General features: G+C 36.6%; 1 protein-coding gene across 1 annotated transcript; it reads left to right on the plus strand.

The window, feature by feature from the left end:
• The first annotated feature begins 8,116 nt into the window (after positions 1–8,116).
• On the plus strand, positions 8,117–12,821 carry LOC143248411 (uncharacterized). Its single transcript, XM_076496764.1, has 4 exons — positions 8,117–8,575; positions 9,844–10,084; positions 10,374–10,488; positions 12,348–12,821. Exons 1-4 carry the CDS (start codon positions 8,541–8,543, stop codon positions 12,359–12,361), a joined length of 405 nt encoding a protein of 134 aa, XP_076352879.1. The 5' UTR covers positions 8,117–8,540; the 3' UTR covers positions 12,362–12,821.
• The last annotated feature ends 1,365 nt before the right edge of the window (positions 12,822–14,186 follow it).

Consider the following 14,186-nt stretch of genomic DNA (forward strand, 5'->3'; position numbering starts at 1 on the left):
TAACCAGTATATCATGTATTATACTTCATGTCTAGTGAAACAACCAGTAAAGTAGTTTGTTTTATACAGTATCAGTAGTAACCAGTATATCATGTATTATACTTCATGTCTAGTGAAACAACCAGTAAAGTAGTTTGTTTTATACAGTACCAGTAGTATTCAGTATATCATGTATTATACTTCATGTCTAGTGAAACAACCAGTAAAGTAGTTTGTTTTATACAGTATCAGTAGTAACCAGTATACCATGTAAACTTTCTGTCTAGTGAAACTTTATCTGTTTATAACATATAATGGATTTATTGATATAATAATTTTGACCAATGGATGATACAGCCTGATAAACAGTTAAACACATCTTTATATATCCAGTAATTTGTAAACAGTTACTCTCACTTTGAACAGTCACATAAAATAGACGAGGTTATTTTGGTTAATTAATTACAAACTGCGGACAATAAATGTTTGAACTCTGATAACGTATATAAAGAAGCCTGTTGTGAGTATCTTGTCTCAACTAATACGAGATAGATACAATTGTTATAGTTTAGGAAGTCTGCCCATTACAGTCGTGGTTGTAAAGAATCAACAGCTAGTAATAATTCTAAATACCCTAAGGATGAGTCTAACCATATCAAAGAAAAAATTAAATCTGTCGGTTAGTCACCCTCATGTTAAATGACGAAAGACAATCATGTGACTCGCTATTTGTTAATTTGTATATCTAACATTCCCTGTTAATTTAGAAGTATTTCACACTATTCCAACAAGTTTCTTAATTAACTGGTTTTGTACAGGAATGAAGACAATTGATTCACAAATTCAGAAGTTGTATTCTATTATTCTCTGCAGTCAGATACACTGTGTTTTTCATTGCTTAATAAATATTATTCATTTTACTTTACATGCTTTTAGTCTTACTATTTGTTAATCTTAAAACTCAGTTACTGTAGAGTTCAAATTGTAATTTGTCCTGCTTGTCACTTTCATTAGAAAAAGCAGACTTATCTGATACTCTTTGATTAAATCAGTCTGAAAAATAACAGAAGGTGAATGGTAAAGAAAGGTTTTGGTGACATCACGTCTGGATTTTGTTGTGGACGTTTTCATTTTACAAGCATGAGTAATGCTGTCTATTGAACTGTAATTAATTTAAATTTCTGCTGATAATGCAACTGCAAATTTCCCATTAGAATCAATCCTACCACAAGAAAACAAGGCACTTGTGTTTTTAACCAGATAGGGAGGTTTCTACAGGACTCTTAAATCATTACCAACTGGAACGCCACAGTCAAACTCTGGTCAGGACCAGCCAAGAAGGAGTGGCTGTGTCACTGATAGTCAGCTTTACCAGTCAGAACTAATTCCATCACAGGTGAAACAATGAATAATCACAGGTAAAGACCATTAACTGTGAAGTGATGGAAGCCTCTTTGGCAAAGAATTGCAAAGAAACCTGGGGCTATGCAGAGCTGCAAGTTAAGCATTACTGACATGAACCAGGGACTGACAACTCTTATGAGTATTGGAGTCCATAAATAACTTTTATTCCTTGCACCCACGATATTGGTGGCATCTCAGGTCGGCGCTGACAAGTAAACCACGCGGATGAAGTTTTGGCAAGTATCACGTGGTTGTGAGTGAAGTCAAACAGAGTTTGCTCCTGGTGTTTAAAGGAGTTGCAAAAGAAAATATGGACTATTACATGAAGAGTTTTAGATATATAATTGAAAGGACTGGAATTAGAAGCAGACAGTTCAACAACTGTTGCTCGCAGTGGCACAGCAGTATGTCTGCTGATTTACATACTTAGAAATCGGGTTTTGATATCCGTCGTGAGCACAGCACAGATAAGCCATTGTGTAACTTTGTGCTTAATTACAAACAAAATCAACACCTAGTTCTGAACCTACACGATCCAACCTCTGACCTTATTCAACATTTAAATAAGGTATGAAAAGACAATAGGGACACAGTTGTTCTAGACTGGCACTGCTGATTTGACTCGGTGATAAATCAGGTGATTCTTTAGCCAAAATTTGATGCCCAGAACAGCAATATCCTCAATAATCTGGCTACTTATGCAAACTGTTCGCGCCATTTCTACGACAAAGTATACTCTGCGATTGTGATAACAGATCAAGACGTTATCCACATGCATAAGCCACGAGACACCACTTGGGAATAAGGAATATCCTCACGTTAACTGAGATAGCTTCCATAGTGATCAGGTATGATGTGGTAACGTTGGGTTGGCTACTGAGTTAGAAGAGCATTGAATGGTTTAGTGTTCAGTCCAGCTTTCTCAGATTTGGATGTAACTTTGTACATACCTGAGAGGATAAGAGATGGAATTCTTGTCTGACTGAGGAGAAATCAGAACACTACTCACGTCAAATATTATCACCTGCTTTGTGGCAAATGGTGATAGACAAAGTGTAAGTGGAAAGCCTGATCTTTAGCTGCAGCTGGGATATTGTTTGTTATAGAATGAAGGTTGATATTGCTAAACTTATATTTGAAACTGGTATCCTTGGGACGAACATATTATGGAAGTCATCCATTAGTTTTACCAGAGCAATGAGTGTACCAATTTTCCATATGAAAGCTATTTGACGTCAGCTAGATCGATGGACAGAAAGTGTACTGCATGAGTGTATGTCGTATAAGGAATAACAGTACTTCATTATACGTGAGTGGTGTTATGTGAATGAATTTTAGTTCTTTGGTTCCTGAAAATGATGGTTAAAGAAGCAATGCGAAGAATGAACTATTTTCTGTCAATAATGTAAGCATAACAAACTTGGAAAGTTATTTATCTGATGGTGAATAAAGTTAGGTATTTTTTTTTTTTAGTAATTATGAGTAATTGGATACCTGTCTTAAAGCTGGAATGGTTATAGGATTGGTAAGCAAATTTGAAGTAACTATTTTTAATAATAATTACGTGACAGGGATTGAGACTGAAATAGAGATCCAAATCTGACCCAAACAAAAGAGGTATTCCAAAGATGAGAGGTATAAAAAATTACGTTAGAAGAAGCAAGTATGAAGATGTTAATAAAGTGTACATTATTATGTTCATAGAGCAGAGGAACCACCGGTGACAACAGATGTTAATAAAGTGTACATTATTATGTTCATAGAGCAGAGGAACCACCGGTGACAACTTCTAACTAAAACCTACCAGGTCTGTGAAAAAGAATTGGCACATATCCCACTGGAAGGAAAATTTGTTTGTTTTGAGTTTCACGTAAAGCTATACGAGGATTACATGCGCTACCCGTCCCTACTTTAACAGTGTAAGACTAGAGGGAACTCAGCTAATCATCACCACCCACCACCAACTCTTGGACTACTCTTTTACCAATAATAGGATTGACGGTCACATTAAAACATCCTCATGGCTGAAAGGGCTAGCATGTTTGGTGTGACGGGGATTCGAATCCGCGACTCTCAAATTACAAGTCGAGCACCCTAACCATTTGGCAATGCAAATAAAGGACTGAGAACCACACATTTAACTATTACAGTCGAACTAAAGAATCTTATAGGTTTGTAGTGTCTACTAAAAATGATTAAACTGATTAATCAACAATCAAGGAAAACCAAAGCTGAATTAAGTTTGACAATTTGATATTATTCTAAACTTTCCATACTCGTAGAAATGATAAAAAACAGAAGTAAAACCACAGAATGAAGTCAATGAATTGTCTCCTGCCATGTGAAACAGATGAGATGGAAAGAAGAACTACAGAAAAAGTCTTTAGAAAGTATCTGAGGATATCAATAGTTGTAACATAGTGTTAAAATGGAGCTTCCAACGACCAGAGCCAACAAGTGGTTTTAATAAAATAATTGCCTCCAAGATACTGATATGCGAGGGATAATGGAAAGGAACAAAAGGATAAAGAAGAGGCGTTAAGAACTGCATCAGCTGAAGAGACATATATGTCTATATATATAAGAAATACCTGCTCTTCACTCACACAAAAAAACAAGACAAAGGTCCTGGAGAGGATATTTAATGAGGTGAAAGAAAAATGACAGTTTGAAGAGGCAAAAAAATGAAACTACAGTAACTGGAAGAAAACTGAGGGCAAAGATGTAAAACAACTATGTGCAATATTCCTGATAAAGCTGATAATATTGTGATGAAAAGCCTTCAAATGAATGTGAAACGTGTGAATAAACAAATATTTGAGTAGGAGATGAATATGTGTAAATGGAGAGAAAAATTATATTCCTGAACTTTTAAAAGAAATCACAGAGACAAGTTTGTTTGTTTTGGAATTTCGCACAAAGCTACTCGAGGGCTATCTGTGCTAGCCGTCCCTAATTTAGCAGTGTAAGACTAGAGGGAAGGCAGCTAGTCATCACCACCCACCGCCAACTCTTGGGCTACTCTTTTACCAACGAATAGTAGGATTGACCGTCACATTATACGCCCCCACGGCTGGGAGGGCGAGCATGTTTAGCGCGACGCGGGCGCGAACCCGCGACCCTCGGATTACGAGTCGCACGCCTTACGCGCTTGGCCATGCCAGGCCCCCACATAGACAAGGCTCATAAAACAAAGAAGCCTCACATTCAACATGAAAATTTTGGAGAAAGATAAAACAAAAGGCACATTCCCGAGGATTCCAAGAGGGAGAGACAAAAACGAAACTATTTCATCTACGTTTGGAAGAGAGAACAAGAAGCAAAAGTAAATGTTGAAGCTGCAGTAGCGAAACATGAGGCAGTCTCAACTGAAGTAACAAACAGAGGAGGTTGAAAATTCAAAATTTAAACTCAGAATGAAACCATCACGAGGCAGTCTCAGCTGAAGTAACAAACAGAGGAGGTTGGGAATTCAAAATTTAAACTCAGAATGAAACCATCACGAGGCAGTCTCAGCTGAAGTAACAAACAGAGGAGGCTGGGAATTCAAAATTTAAACTCAGAATGAAATCATCACGAGGCAGTCTCAGCTGAAGTAACAAACAGTGGAGGTTGGAAATTCAAAATTTAAACTCAGAATGAAACCATCACGAGGCAGTCTTAGCTGAAGTAACAAACAGAGGAGGTTGGGAATTCAAAATTTAAACTCAGAATGAAACCATCACGAGGCAGTCTCAGCTGAAGTAACAAACAGAGGAGGTTGGGAATTCAAAATTTGAACTCAGAATGAAACCATCACGAGGCAGTCTCAGCTGAAGTAACAAACAGAGGGAGGTTGGGAATTCAAAATTTAAACTCAGAATGAAACCATCACGAGGCAGTCTCAGCTGAAGTAACAAACAGAGGAGGTTGGGAATTCAAAATTTGAACTCAGAATGAAACCATCACGAGGCAGTCTCAGCTGAAGTAACAAACAGAGGAGGTTGGGAATTCAAAATTTGAACTCAGAATGAAACCATCACGAGGCAGTCTCAGCTGAAGTAACAAACAGAGGAGGTTGGGAATTCAAAATTTAAACTCAGAATGAAACCATCACGAGGCAGTCTCAGCTGAAGTAACAAACAGAGGAGGTTGGGAATTCAAAATTTAAACTCAGAATGAAACCATCACGAGGCAGTCTCAGCTGAAGTAACAAACAGAGGAGGTTGGAAATTCAAAATTTAAACTCAGAATGAAACCATCACGAGGCAGTCTCAGCTGAAGTAACAAACAGAGTAGGTTGGGAATTCAAAATTTAAACTCAGAATGAAACCATCACGAGGCAGTCTCAGCTGAAGTAACAAACAGAGGAGGTTGGGAATTCAAAATTTAAACTCAGAATGAAACCATCACGAGGCAGTCTCAGCTGAAGTAACAAACAGAGGAGGTTGGAAATTCAAAATTTAAACTCAGAATGAAACCATCACGAGGCAGTCTCAGCTGAAGTAACAAACAGAGGAGGTTGGGAATTCAAAATTTAAACTCAGAATGAAACCATCACGAGGCAGTCTCAGCTGAAGTAACAAACAGAGGAGGTTGGGAATTCAAAATTTAAACTCAGAATGAAACCATCACGAGGCAGTCTCAGCTGAAGTAACAAACAGAGGAGGTTGGAAATTCAAAATTTAAACTCAGAATGAAACCATCACGAGGCAGTCTCAGCTGAAGTAACAAACAGAGGAGGTTGGGAATTCAAAATTTAAACTCAGAATGAAACCATCACGAGGCAGTCTCAGCTGAAGTAACAAACAGAGGAGGTTGGGAATTCAAAATTTAAACTCAGAATGAAACCATCACGAGGCAGTCTCAGCTGAAGTAACAAACAGAAGAGGTTGGGAATTCAAAATTTAAACTCAGAATGAAACCATCCCCATACAGCAAAACGGCAGGCACGTCACCACATTTTAATATTTTTAGTGACAGTTATTGTATTTGGTAATTCCAATGAAGGAATGTTAGAAATTTCGGTTGTTATCAATACAAAGGAACTAAATGTAAAATTCAGTTAATTAATTAAACCACGAAGCTGATGTTCTAATTGTACGTTTTTTAAAGTCTATTTGTTTACTTTATGGCCCGGCATGGCCAAGCGCGTAAGGCGTGCGACTCGTAATCCGAGGGTCGCGGGTTCGCGCCCGCGTCGCGCTAAACATGCTCGCCCTCCCAGCCGTGGGGGCGTATAATGTGACGGTCAATCCCACTATTCGTTGGTAAAAGAGTAGCCCAAGAGTTGGCGGTGGGTGGTGATGACTAGCTGCCTTCCCTCTAGTCTTACACTGCTAAATTAGGGACGGCTAGCACAGATAGCCCTCGAGTAGCTTTGTGCGAAATTCCAAAACAAACAAACTATTTGTTTACTTTATTTTATCTTTTAGAAAAAAAAAAGAGCTATATATAGGCCTTATGACGACTTTGAAGACTATTGGTCAAAAGCCATTGAGTTAAACTGTGGGTAAATATATGTCCCGAAAAGTACGAGGTCATTTAAAAAACAAAATGAACATAATTTTCAGGGAAAACTCCAACTGATAAGTTTAAAATTTAGTATAGATCTTTCATATAATCAAAAAGTAAGTAAATAAAGACTGCTCGATGAATAGTAACAAAAGATTAAAACCATAAGTGAAAATTACAGTAAATCTTATGAAAAACATGTCTGAAGACAAAACAATGCAGGGTCTATGTTCGTGTACACGTTCATGAAGGATGTGTTGCCTTTCTGCTGATGAGAGGCTGTAGTCTAATGATGATGGCCCGGCAAGGCCAGATGGTTAAGGCACTCGACTCGTAATCACAGGGTCGCGGGTTCGAATCCCCGTCACACCAAACATGCTCGCCCTTTCAACCGTGGGGGCATTATAATGTGACGATCAATACCACTATTCGTTGGTAAAAGAGTAGCCTAAGAGTTGGTGATGAGTGGTGATGACTAGCTGCCTTCCCTCTAGTCTTACACTGTTAAATTAGGGACGGCTAGCCCAGATAGCCCTCGTTTAGCTTTACGCGAAATTCAAAATAAAACCAAACAAACCAAACTAATGATGCTTATCGTGTTTATGATGAAATAAATGTTATCACAAGAACATTACTGTATATGTGACAGCGCTTTGTGGTGCAGAGTTACGTTTTGTTGTACCTAATCAATGCTGCCTCGTTCACTTGATAATGAAAATGTGTTAGATGACTGTATTTAAGTGTGTGTGTGTGTGTAGTTATAGCTGATGATAACCTCATAAACTTTTGTGACAACGAGAACCTGTTTTGGTGATCACAGTAATAGTTTTTCGTGTTTCTTCCGATTGTTTGTTTGTTTTGGAATTTCGCACAAAGCTACACGAGGGCTATCTGTGCTAGCCGTCCCTAATTTAGCAGTGTAAGACTAGAGGGAAGGCAGCTAGTCATCACCACCCACCGCCAACTCTTGGGCTACTCTTTTACCAACGAATAGTGGGATTGACCGTCACATTATACACCCCCACGGCTGGGAGGGCGAGCATGTTTAGCGCGACGCGGGCGCGAACCCGCGACCCTCGGATTACGAGTCGCACGCCTTACGCGCTTGGCCATGCCAGGCCTGTTTCTTCTGAAAAATTTGTAAACAATATTTTGATATGAAGACACGGGCGAAATATGTTATATTAATAATTTGTAACAGGAATTAATCGTTCCTTTAATAGAATAGAGTGTGCTGCAAGTATGTCGCTGTAGTTCGTGCTTTTTTTTGTAATAGCGTGTTGATGATGTTTGTTCATCTTATGTATAGTGCAATTAGTTGTTATTTATTTGTAATTTTATCCAGGCTAATATATTTATAGCATTTTAGTTGTAAAAATGCTTAGTTGAGTAAACTTCATTGGCAATATACGACTGACATATAAAACAAGCTCCGATTTATTCTTTGCACTTAGCGTTAATTTAGTTGCAGTGTAAAAATAAAAATGCGTATGGTTTTGTAATTTAAATGACTATGTGCTCGTCGTGCAATACCAGTAGTAGGTACTATAACATGTGAACTATGATAGTACTTAATATGGTTCTATGTGTCAGTTGCATATGAATACTTTCCTGCTAGTTTGAACATTGTTCTTTTTTTAGTTTAATATTTTATCAGCTTCCTTATGCTTTCAAGTGTAACAAGCGGTTTACTCCGAAGGTAAGGATCGCTTTATTTATTACAAGTTGTTTCAAAACATTACCGAAATGCCGACAGATACCTAGATAGTCATTAAAGTAAAAAGCCTACAGTTGAGTACAATAGTAACACCTGCTTTCAAGTTTTGTGATTTTGTTCTTCTGAATTTGACTTATCTACTTGCAAATTTCATCTTTATATTTTGCACATTTCTTAACCTTTTATTTTGTGTACTAAGAAGTTAAAGGTGTTGTTGTATTTCAGTTTTATATTTTGTGAACTCAAAAGGCTATATTCATGTTAGTACTTTCAAATCTATTTATGTTCTGTTTTTTGACTTTATAAAAATAGGACAGGTATGTCAACTTAAACAATAATAATTCCTGGTGTACCTCACTAGAAGAAATATTAAAGTCTGGTACTTTCTGCACAAGCCAGGCAATATGCAACTGCAATTCCATAATAGTAATGAAACCGGTCTTTAGAGATTGATATAGATAGGTTTAGTGTACATATTATACATTATTAAAAACCTGCAAAGGGTGATATAAGTAGGTTTGATGTGCAAAATGTACATTATAACAGTAGCTGACATTTGCTTGACCTAACCTGTTTCAGTGGCAAGTCTGAAGGCTTACATCTGTGTTCTAGTATCCATTGGGCATGTAGGAAATAGCATAATGTGTATCTGTGTAGTTACCAAAAAACAAACAAGTCTATACTTCAGTAACAAATATTATGCTAAAGAAAGCCAATAATCCAGGAACTTATGAAAAGTAAACATCACTTCTTTAAGGTAAATTGGGGAATTTGTGCTTGAAGGAGAAACCCTTATTATCTAAACATTCTCAAGTTGCAGGTTACCCATCTTCTGATATTTTAGTTTTTGAACATTTGACAAAAGTCATGATATATCTTGACAGAACCACCCCTGTACTTATAGTTTGTAAATGTACACAGATCTGTTGTTTTAAAAAAAATATTATGACTTGTATTTCTTTTATAGTAGCTCAGCAGTAAGCTTGAAAGTTTATAGTGTTAAAAACTAGATTTTAATTGAGCATAGCACTGATAAGCCATTGTGTAGCTTTGTATTTAGTGACGCACAAAGAGACTATTGTACTTTTAATGAAATAAGATAACTATATTTTTGTTAATGGATAAATGTAACAATATTTCTTCCCTTTTTGTAATGTTTTTAATTAAGTAGTGTTTCAAATAATGCCTGTGTTAATGATATTCTGGGAACTAAGAAGCCATTGTGATAATTCTGTTATTTAATTTGTCAGAAGATCTTCATATCTAAAGCATCTGATAAAAATGTATGACTTCCACACTCGGCCACTTCCCTCACGTGTGATGTATACCATAGGTCTTCAGACAGTAAAAAAATCATGTTTTGTGGGCTTACCCTCAGGGCTAATGCTTCTAAGAAAGAACATGCCATGCTCCTTATGTAACACTTATCAAAGTGCTCTCTTCCACTCATCTGAGTTCTGTTTAAAAAAGCGAAAAACAGGAGAAGAAAAGGTAAAGTAAAAATTTGATTTAATAATTAATACAAACCTACTACTTTGTGGATATCTGTATTTTGAAACTTTGAATGTTGCTTGGAAAGCTTACCAAAGAATTAATATTTCAGAGTATCTGCCATTACAACTGGACAAGAAAATTTAATGGCTTAGTGTAAAGTCACAAGACAGTTTTTGGAAAAATGTGCTCACAAAATTAATAATAATAATATGAAACAGAAATTGTGAATATGTTCATATGAATACTTTACTGAAGATGTTAAGCATGTTTTTAATTTCCTGTTTAGAAACATAAAAATAGCATCCACTTCACACCAAAAGCAAAACACAAAGATGATGTTATTAAGATATGGAAGAACATGACAGTTGCTGAACTAGCAGAAGTAACACACAGAGATATTGGTAAGTTTTGATGATGTTAGTAAGGTGTACAAGAACATGACAGTTATTCAACTAGCAGAAGTAACACGGAGATATTGGTAAGTTTTGATGATGTTAGTAAAGTGTACAAGAACATGACAGTTGTTCAACTAGCAGAAGTAACACGGATATATTGGTAAGTTTTGATGATGTTAGTAAGGTGTACAAGAACATGACAGTTGTTCAACTAGCAGAAGTAACACGGATATATTGGTAAGTTTTGATGATGTTAGTAAGGTGTACAAGAACATGACAGTTGTTCAACTAGCAGAAGTAACACAGATATATTGGTAAGTTTTGATGATGCTAGTAAAGTGTACAAGAACATGACAGTTGTTCAACTAGCAGAAGTAACACACAGAGATATTGGTAAGTTTTGATGATGCTAGTAAGGTGTACAAGAACATGACAGTTGTTCAACTAGCAGAAGTAACACAGAGATATTGGTAAGTTTTGATGATGTCAGTAAGGTGTACAAGAACATGACAGTTGTTCAACTAGCAGAAGTAACACAGATATATTGGTAAGTTTTGATGATGCTAGTAAAGTGTACAAGAACATGACAGTTGTTCAACTAGCAGAAGTAACACACAGAGATATTGGTAAGTTTTGATGATGCTAGTAAGGTGTACAAGAACATGACAGTTGTTCAACTAGCAGAAGTAACACAGAGATATTGGTAAGTTTTGATGATGTCAGTAAGGTGTACAAGAACATGACAGTTGTTCAACTAGCAGAAGTAACACAGAGATATTGGTAAGTTTTGATGATGCTAGTAAGGTGTACAAGAACATGACAGTTGTTCAACTAGCAGAAGTAACACAGATATATTGGTAAGTTTTGATGATGCTAGTAAGGTGTACAAGAACATGACAGTTGTTCAACTAGCAGAAGTAACACAGATATATTGGTAAGTTTTGATGATGCTAGTAAGGTGTACAAGAACATGACAGTTGTTCAACTAGCAGAAGTAACACACAGAGATATTGGTAAGTTTTGATGATGTTAGTAAAGTGTACAAGAACATGACAGTTGTTCAACTAGCAGAAGTAACACAGAGATATTGGTAAGTTTTGATGATGTCAGTAAGGTGTACAAGAACATGACAGTTGTTCAACTAGCAGAAGTAACACAGAGATATTGGTAAGTTTTGATGATGTTAGTAAGGTGTACAAGAACATGACAGTTGTTCAACTAGCAGAAGTAACACAGAGATATTGGTAAGTTTTGATGATGTCAGTAAGGTGTACAAGAACATGACAGTTGTTCAACTAGCAGAAGTAACACAGATATATTGGTAAGTTTTGATGATGCTAGTAAGGTGTACAAGAACATGACAGTTGTTCAACTAGCAGAAGTAACACGGATATATTGGTAAGTTTTGATGATGCTAGTAAGGTGTACAAGAACATGACAGTTGTTCAACTGGCAGAAGTAACACAGATATATTGGTAAGTTTTGATGATGCTAGTAATTCTTAATGTTTTTTTTTCTTCTCTTTTACAACTTGTTATTAATCTCAAGACACATCATTAATGGCTTTGAGGTATATTACATTTTCTTTGGGAAACACATGCAACATTTGTCACAATAATATCATAAGCCTTGAGAATGGATGCAAACTGTGATGTATATTTGAAAATGCTTATACCCTTTAATTGTACATTTTAAAACTTAACATACATAATAAAAAAAAAAATATCAGTGAGGTTTAAGAATAATTTAAACTCTATCTCTGACTATAAAATGTTTAGAAACAACTGTAAGTGCTGTAGGGGATTAAATAACCAACCATACTGTATCATTTCTAATATGTTGTTTTGCCCATTCTCTCCAAACAGCTTTTTTTGACTAGTACTAGTCTATTGGTGCAGATCTTTAAAACTTGCAAGTAGCCTTCTACCTCCTGTTTCTACATATCCTAATTCACATGATCATGCAGAGCTCTCCACTGGTAGAAGCACACCCTTCACATTTGCACTTGGTAATCACTTCTTGATTAGTTGTAGTACTTCACAGAAGTGCTGGTTTTTGTTTATACATTTGTCGACACTTTCCTTTATTCTACAGATTTAGTTTTCATTTAAATTTTTGTGTTTTGTAATTTTAAAGACTGCTTTTTCCAACTTTTCTCATATTTACAGGGATCTGTTTTGCTTGTGCATGTGGATCCCACTCTGTGGCAAGTAGTGCCTGACCAGGTCTACTTTTATTTTTTGAAAATCCACACTGTCCATTTTGTGACCATGCTTGATGTCAATATTGTGTAACCCTTCCTACACCTGATGTATGATTACAGGTGTTGATTGTGTGTCTTCAATCTATTTTCATCTATGTTGCAAGATTGGTTATATACATAACAGAGTCGGTGTGTTTTGTAAGACTGCTAATAGTTCTCTGTAGTGGTTTTACATCAGTAAATATGCTCATCCTTGACTTTACCATGAACTAATGTGAATAAATCAGACAGATTGTTTTCCATCTCTGATGATCTGTGGCATTGACAAACTTCTTGCCATGGACTTGGTGATGCCAGCTTTTGTTGAATAACTCCATTGCTGTGGTAGATCTACTTTTCAGGACAAGGTATTGCAGTCACCTGTTGCACTGTCTCTAATGATGTGGTCCTCTGGACTCTCCAGTCAGTTTTTCATCCTTTATTCTGTTGGATGAGAGTCTTTACCACTTACCATTTCCTAGCTGTTTGAGTGGTGGACCATGGAGGCCTGTCCTCCTGAGTGGTGAATCACACCATTCAGGTGAAAGTTGGCTGGTGGTATTCTGTGAGCATTCATGGCACATTGCACTTTCTACTGCAGAACTGATGTACAATTCCAAATACTACTAGGTTTTAGTTACAGCACTATGATGTATTGCTGTGTATATATATGTGTGTGTGTGTGTATATAATATGACCAGTTGCTTTTCTCTGCTTTGGAATTCCTTCTTTCTACCATTTTCTGGAGTTATGCTCATGGCGGGTCTTGTTTTGATGGAAGTTTGCCCAGTTACAGTTAAAATAATGTGTCAATAGCATGATATCCTTCCTACCATGGATCTGAAGTACAATTCCAGATACCACTAAATTTTGGTTGAAGTGCTCCACTGTGTCCTAACCATATAATTGCAGTTTGCCCTCAGGCTGTGATGATCCTCCTAGCTACAATCCTCTAAATGTACATGTTTGGTGTGTCTGGTGTTGGTTGTAGGTGGTAAACCCTTACAACTATGCTGCACAGTATCCCTCCTGCTATTGCACATTGGAGAAAAAATGACCATTGCTTCCGGGTTTTGAACTGGAAATACAGCCTAGGTTTGTGGTTCCTCTTCGTATCATCTACTGATGCTGATTCTAACCGATCTGGGGTTAGTTGTGCTGAAAATGTGTGCAAGTGGTACAGATTATCATCTTCCCTACTAATTTCTGTAAGTATCTATTGGAAATACATTTTCATTGTGTGATGATAACTTTCATGTACTCAGTGACGACAACTTGATGCAGGCTTTAATATAACCGTCATTAGATTATACTGTAATATGGACCTCTTTCTTATACATGTGCATGTAATGACTACATGAAGGCAGTAAAGCTCAAATGAACCTAGGTCGTGCTGCAGCTGTCATGGGTTAAAATATTTATTGCTTGTTCTAACTGTATTTTTTCATATAACTTTGAAATG

Source organism: Tachypleus tridentatus, chromosome 4, assembly GCF_004210375.1.
Source record: "Tachypleus tridentatus isolate NWPU-2018 chromosome 4, ASM421037v1, whole genome shotgun sequence".
Classification (NCBI taxonomy): Eukaryota; Metazoa; Arthropoda; class Merostomata; order Xiphosura; family Limulidae; genus Tachypleus; species Tachypleus tridentatus.

What these genes read in the sequence shown, in the direction of transcription:
- LOC143248411 (XM_076496764.1), top strand. Translation starts at nt 8,541, where the DNA reads ATGCTTTCAAGTGTAACAAGCGGTTTACTCCGAAG. An exon ending in ACAAGCGGTTTACTCCGAAG is followed by an intron (nt 8,576 to 9,843) that starts GTAAGGATCGCT and finishes TTAATTTGTCAG; the next exon opens with AAGATCTTCATATCTAAAGC. An exon ending in GAAAAACAGGAGAAGAAAAG is followed by an intron (nt 10,085 to 10,373) that starts GTAAAGTAAAAA and finishes TTTCCTGTTTAG; the next exon opens with AAACATAAAAATAGCATCCA.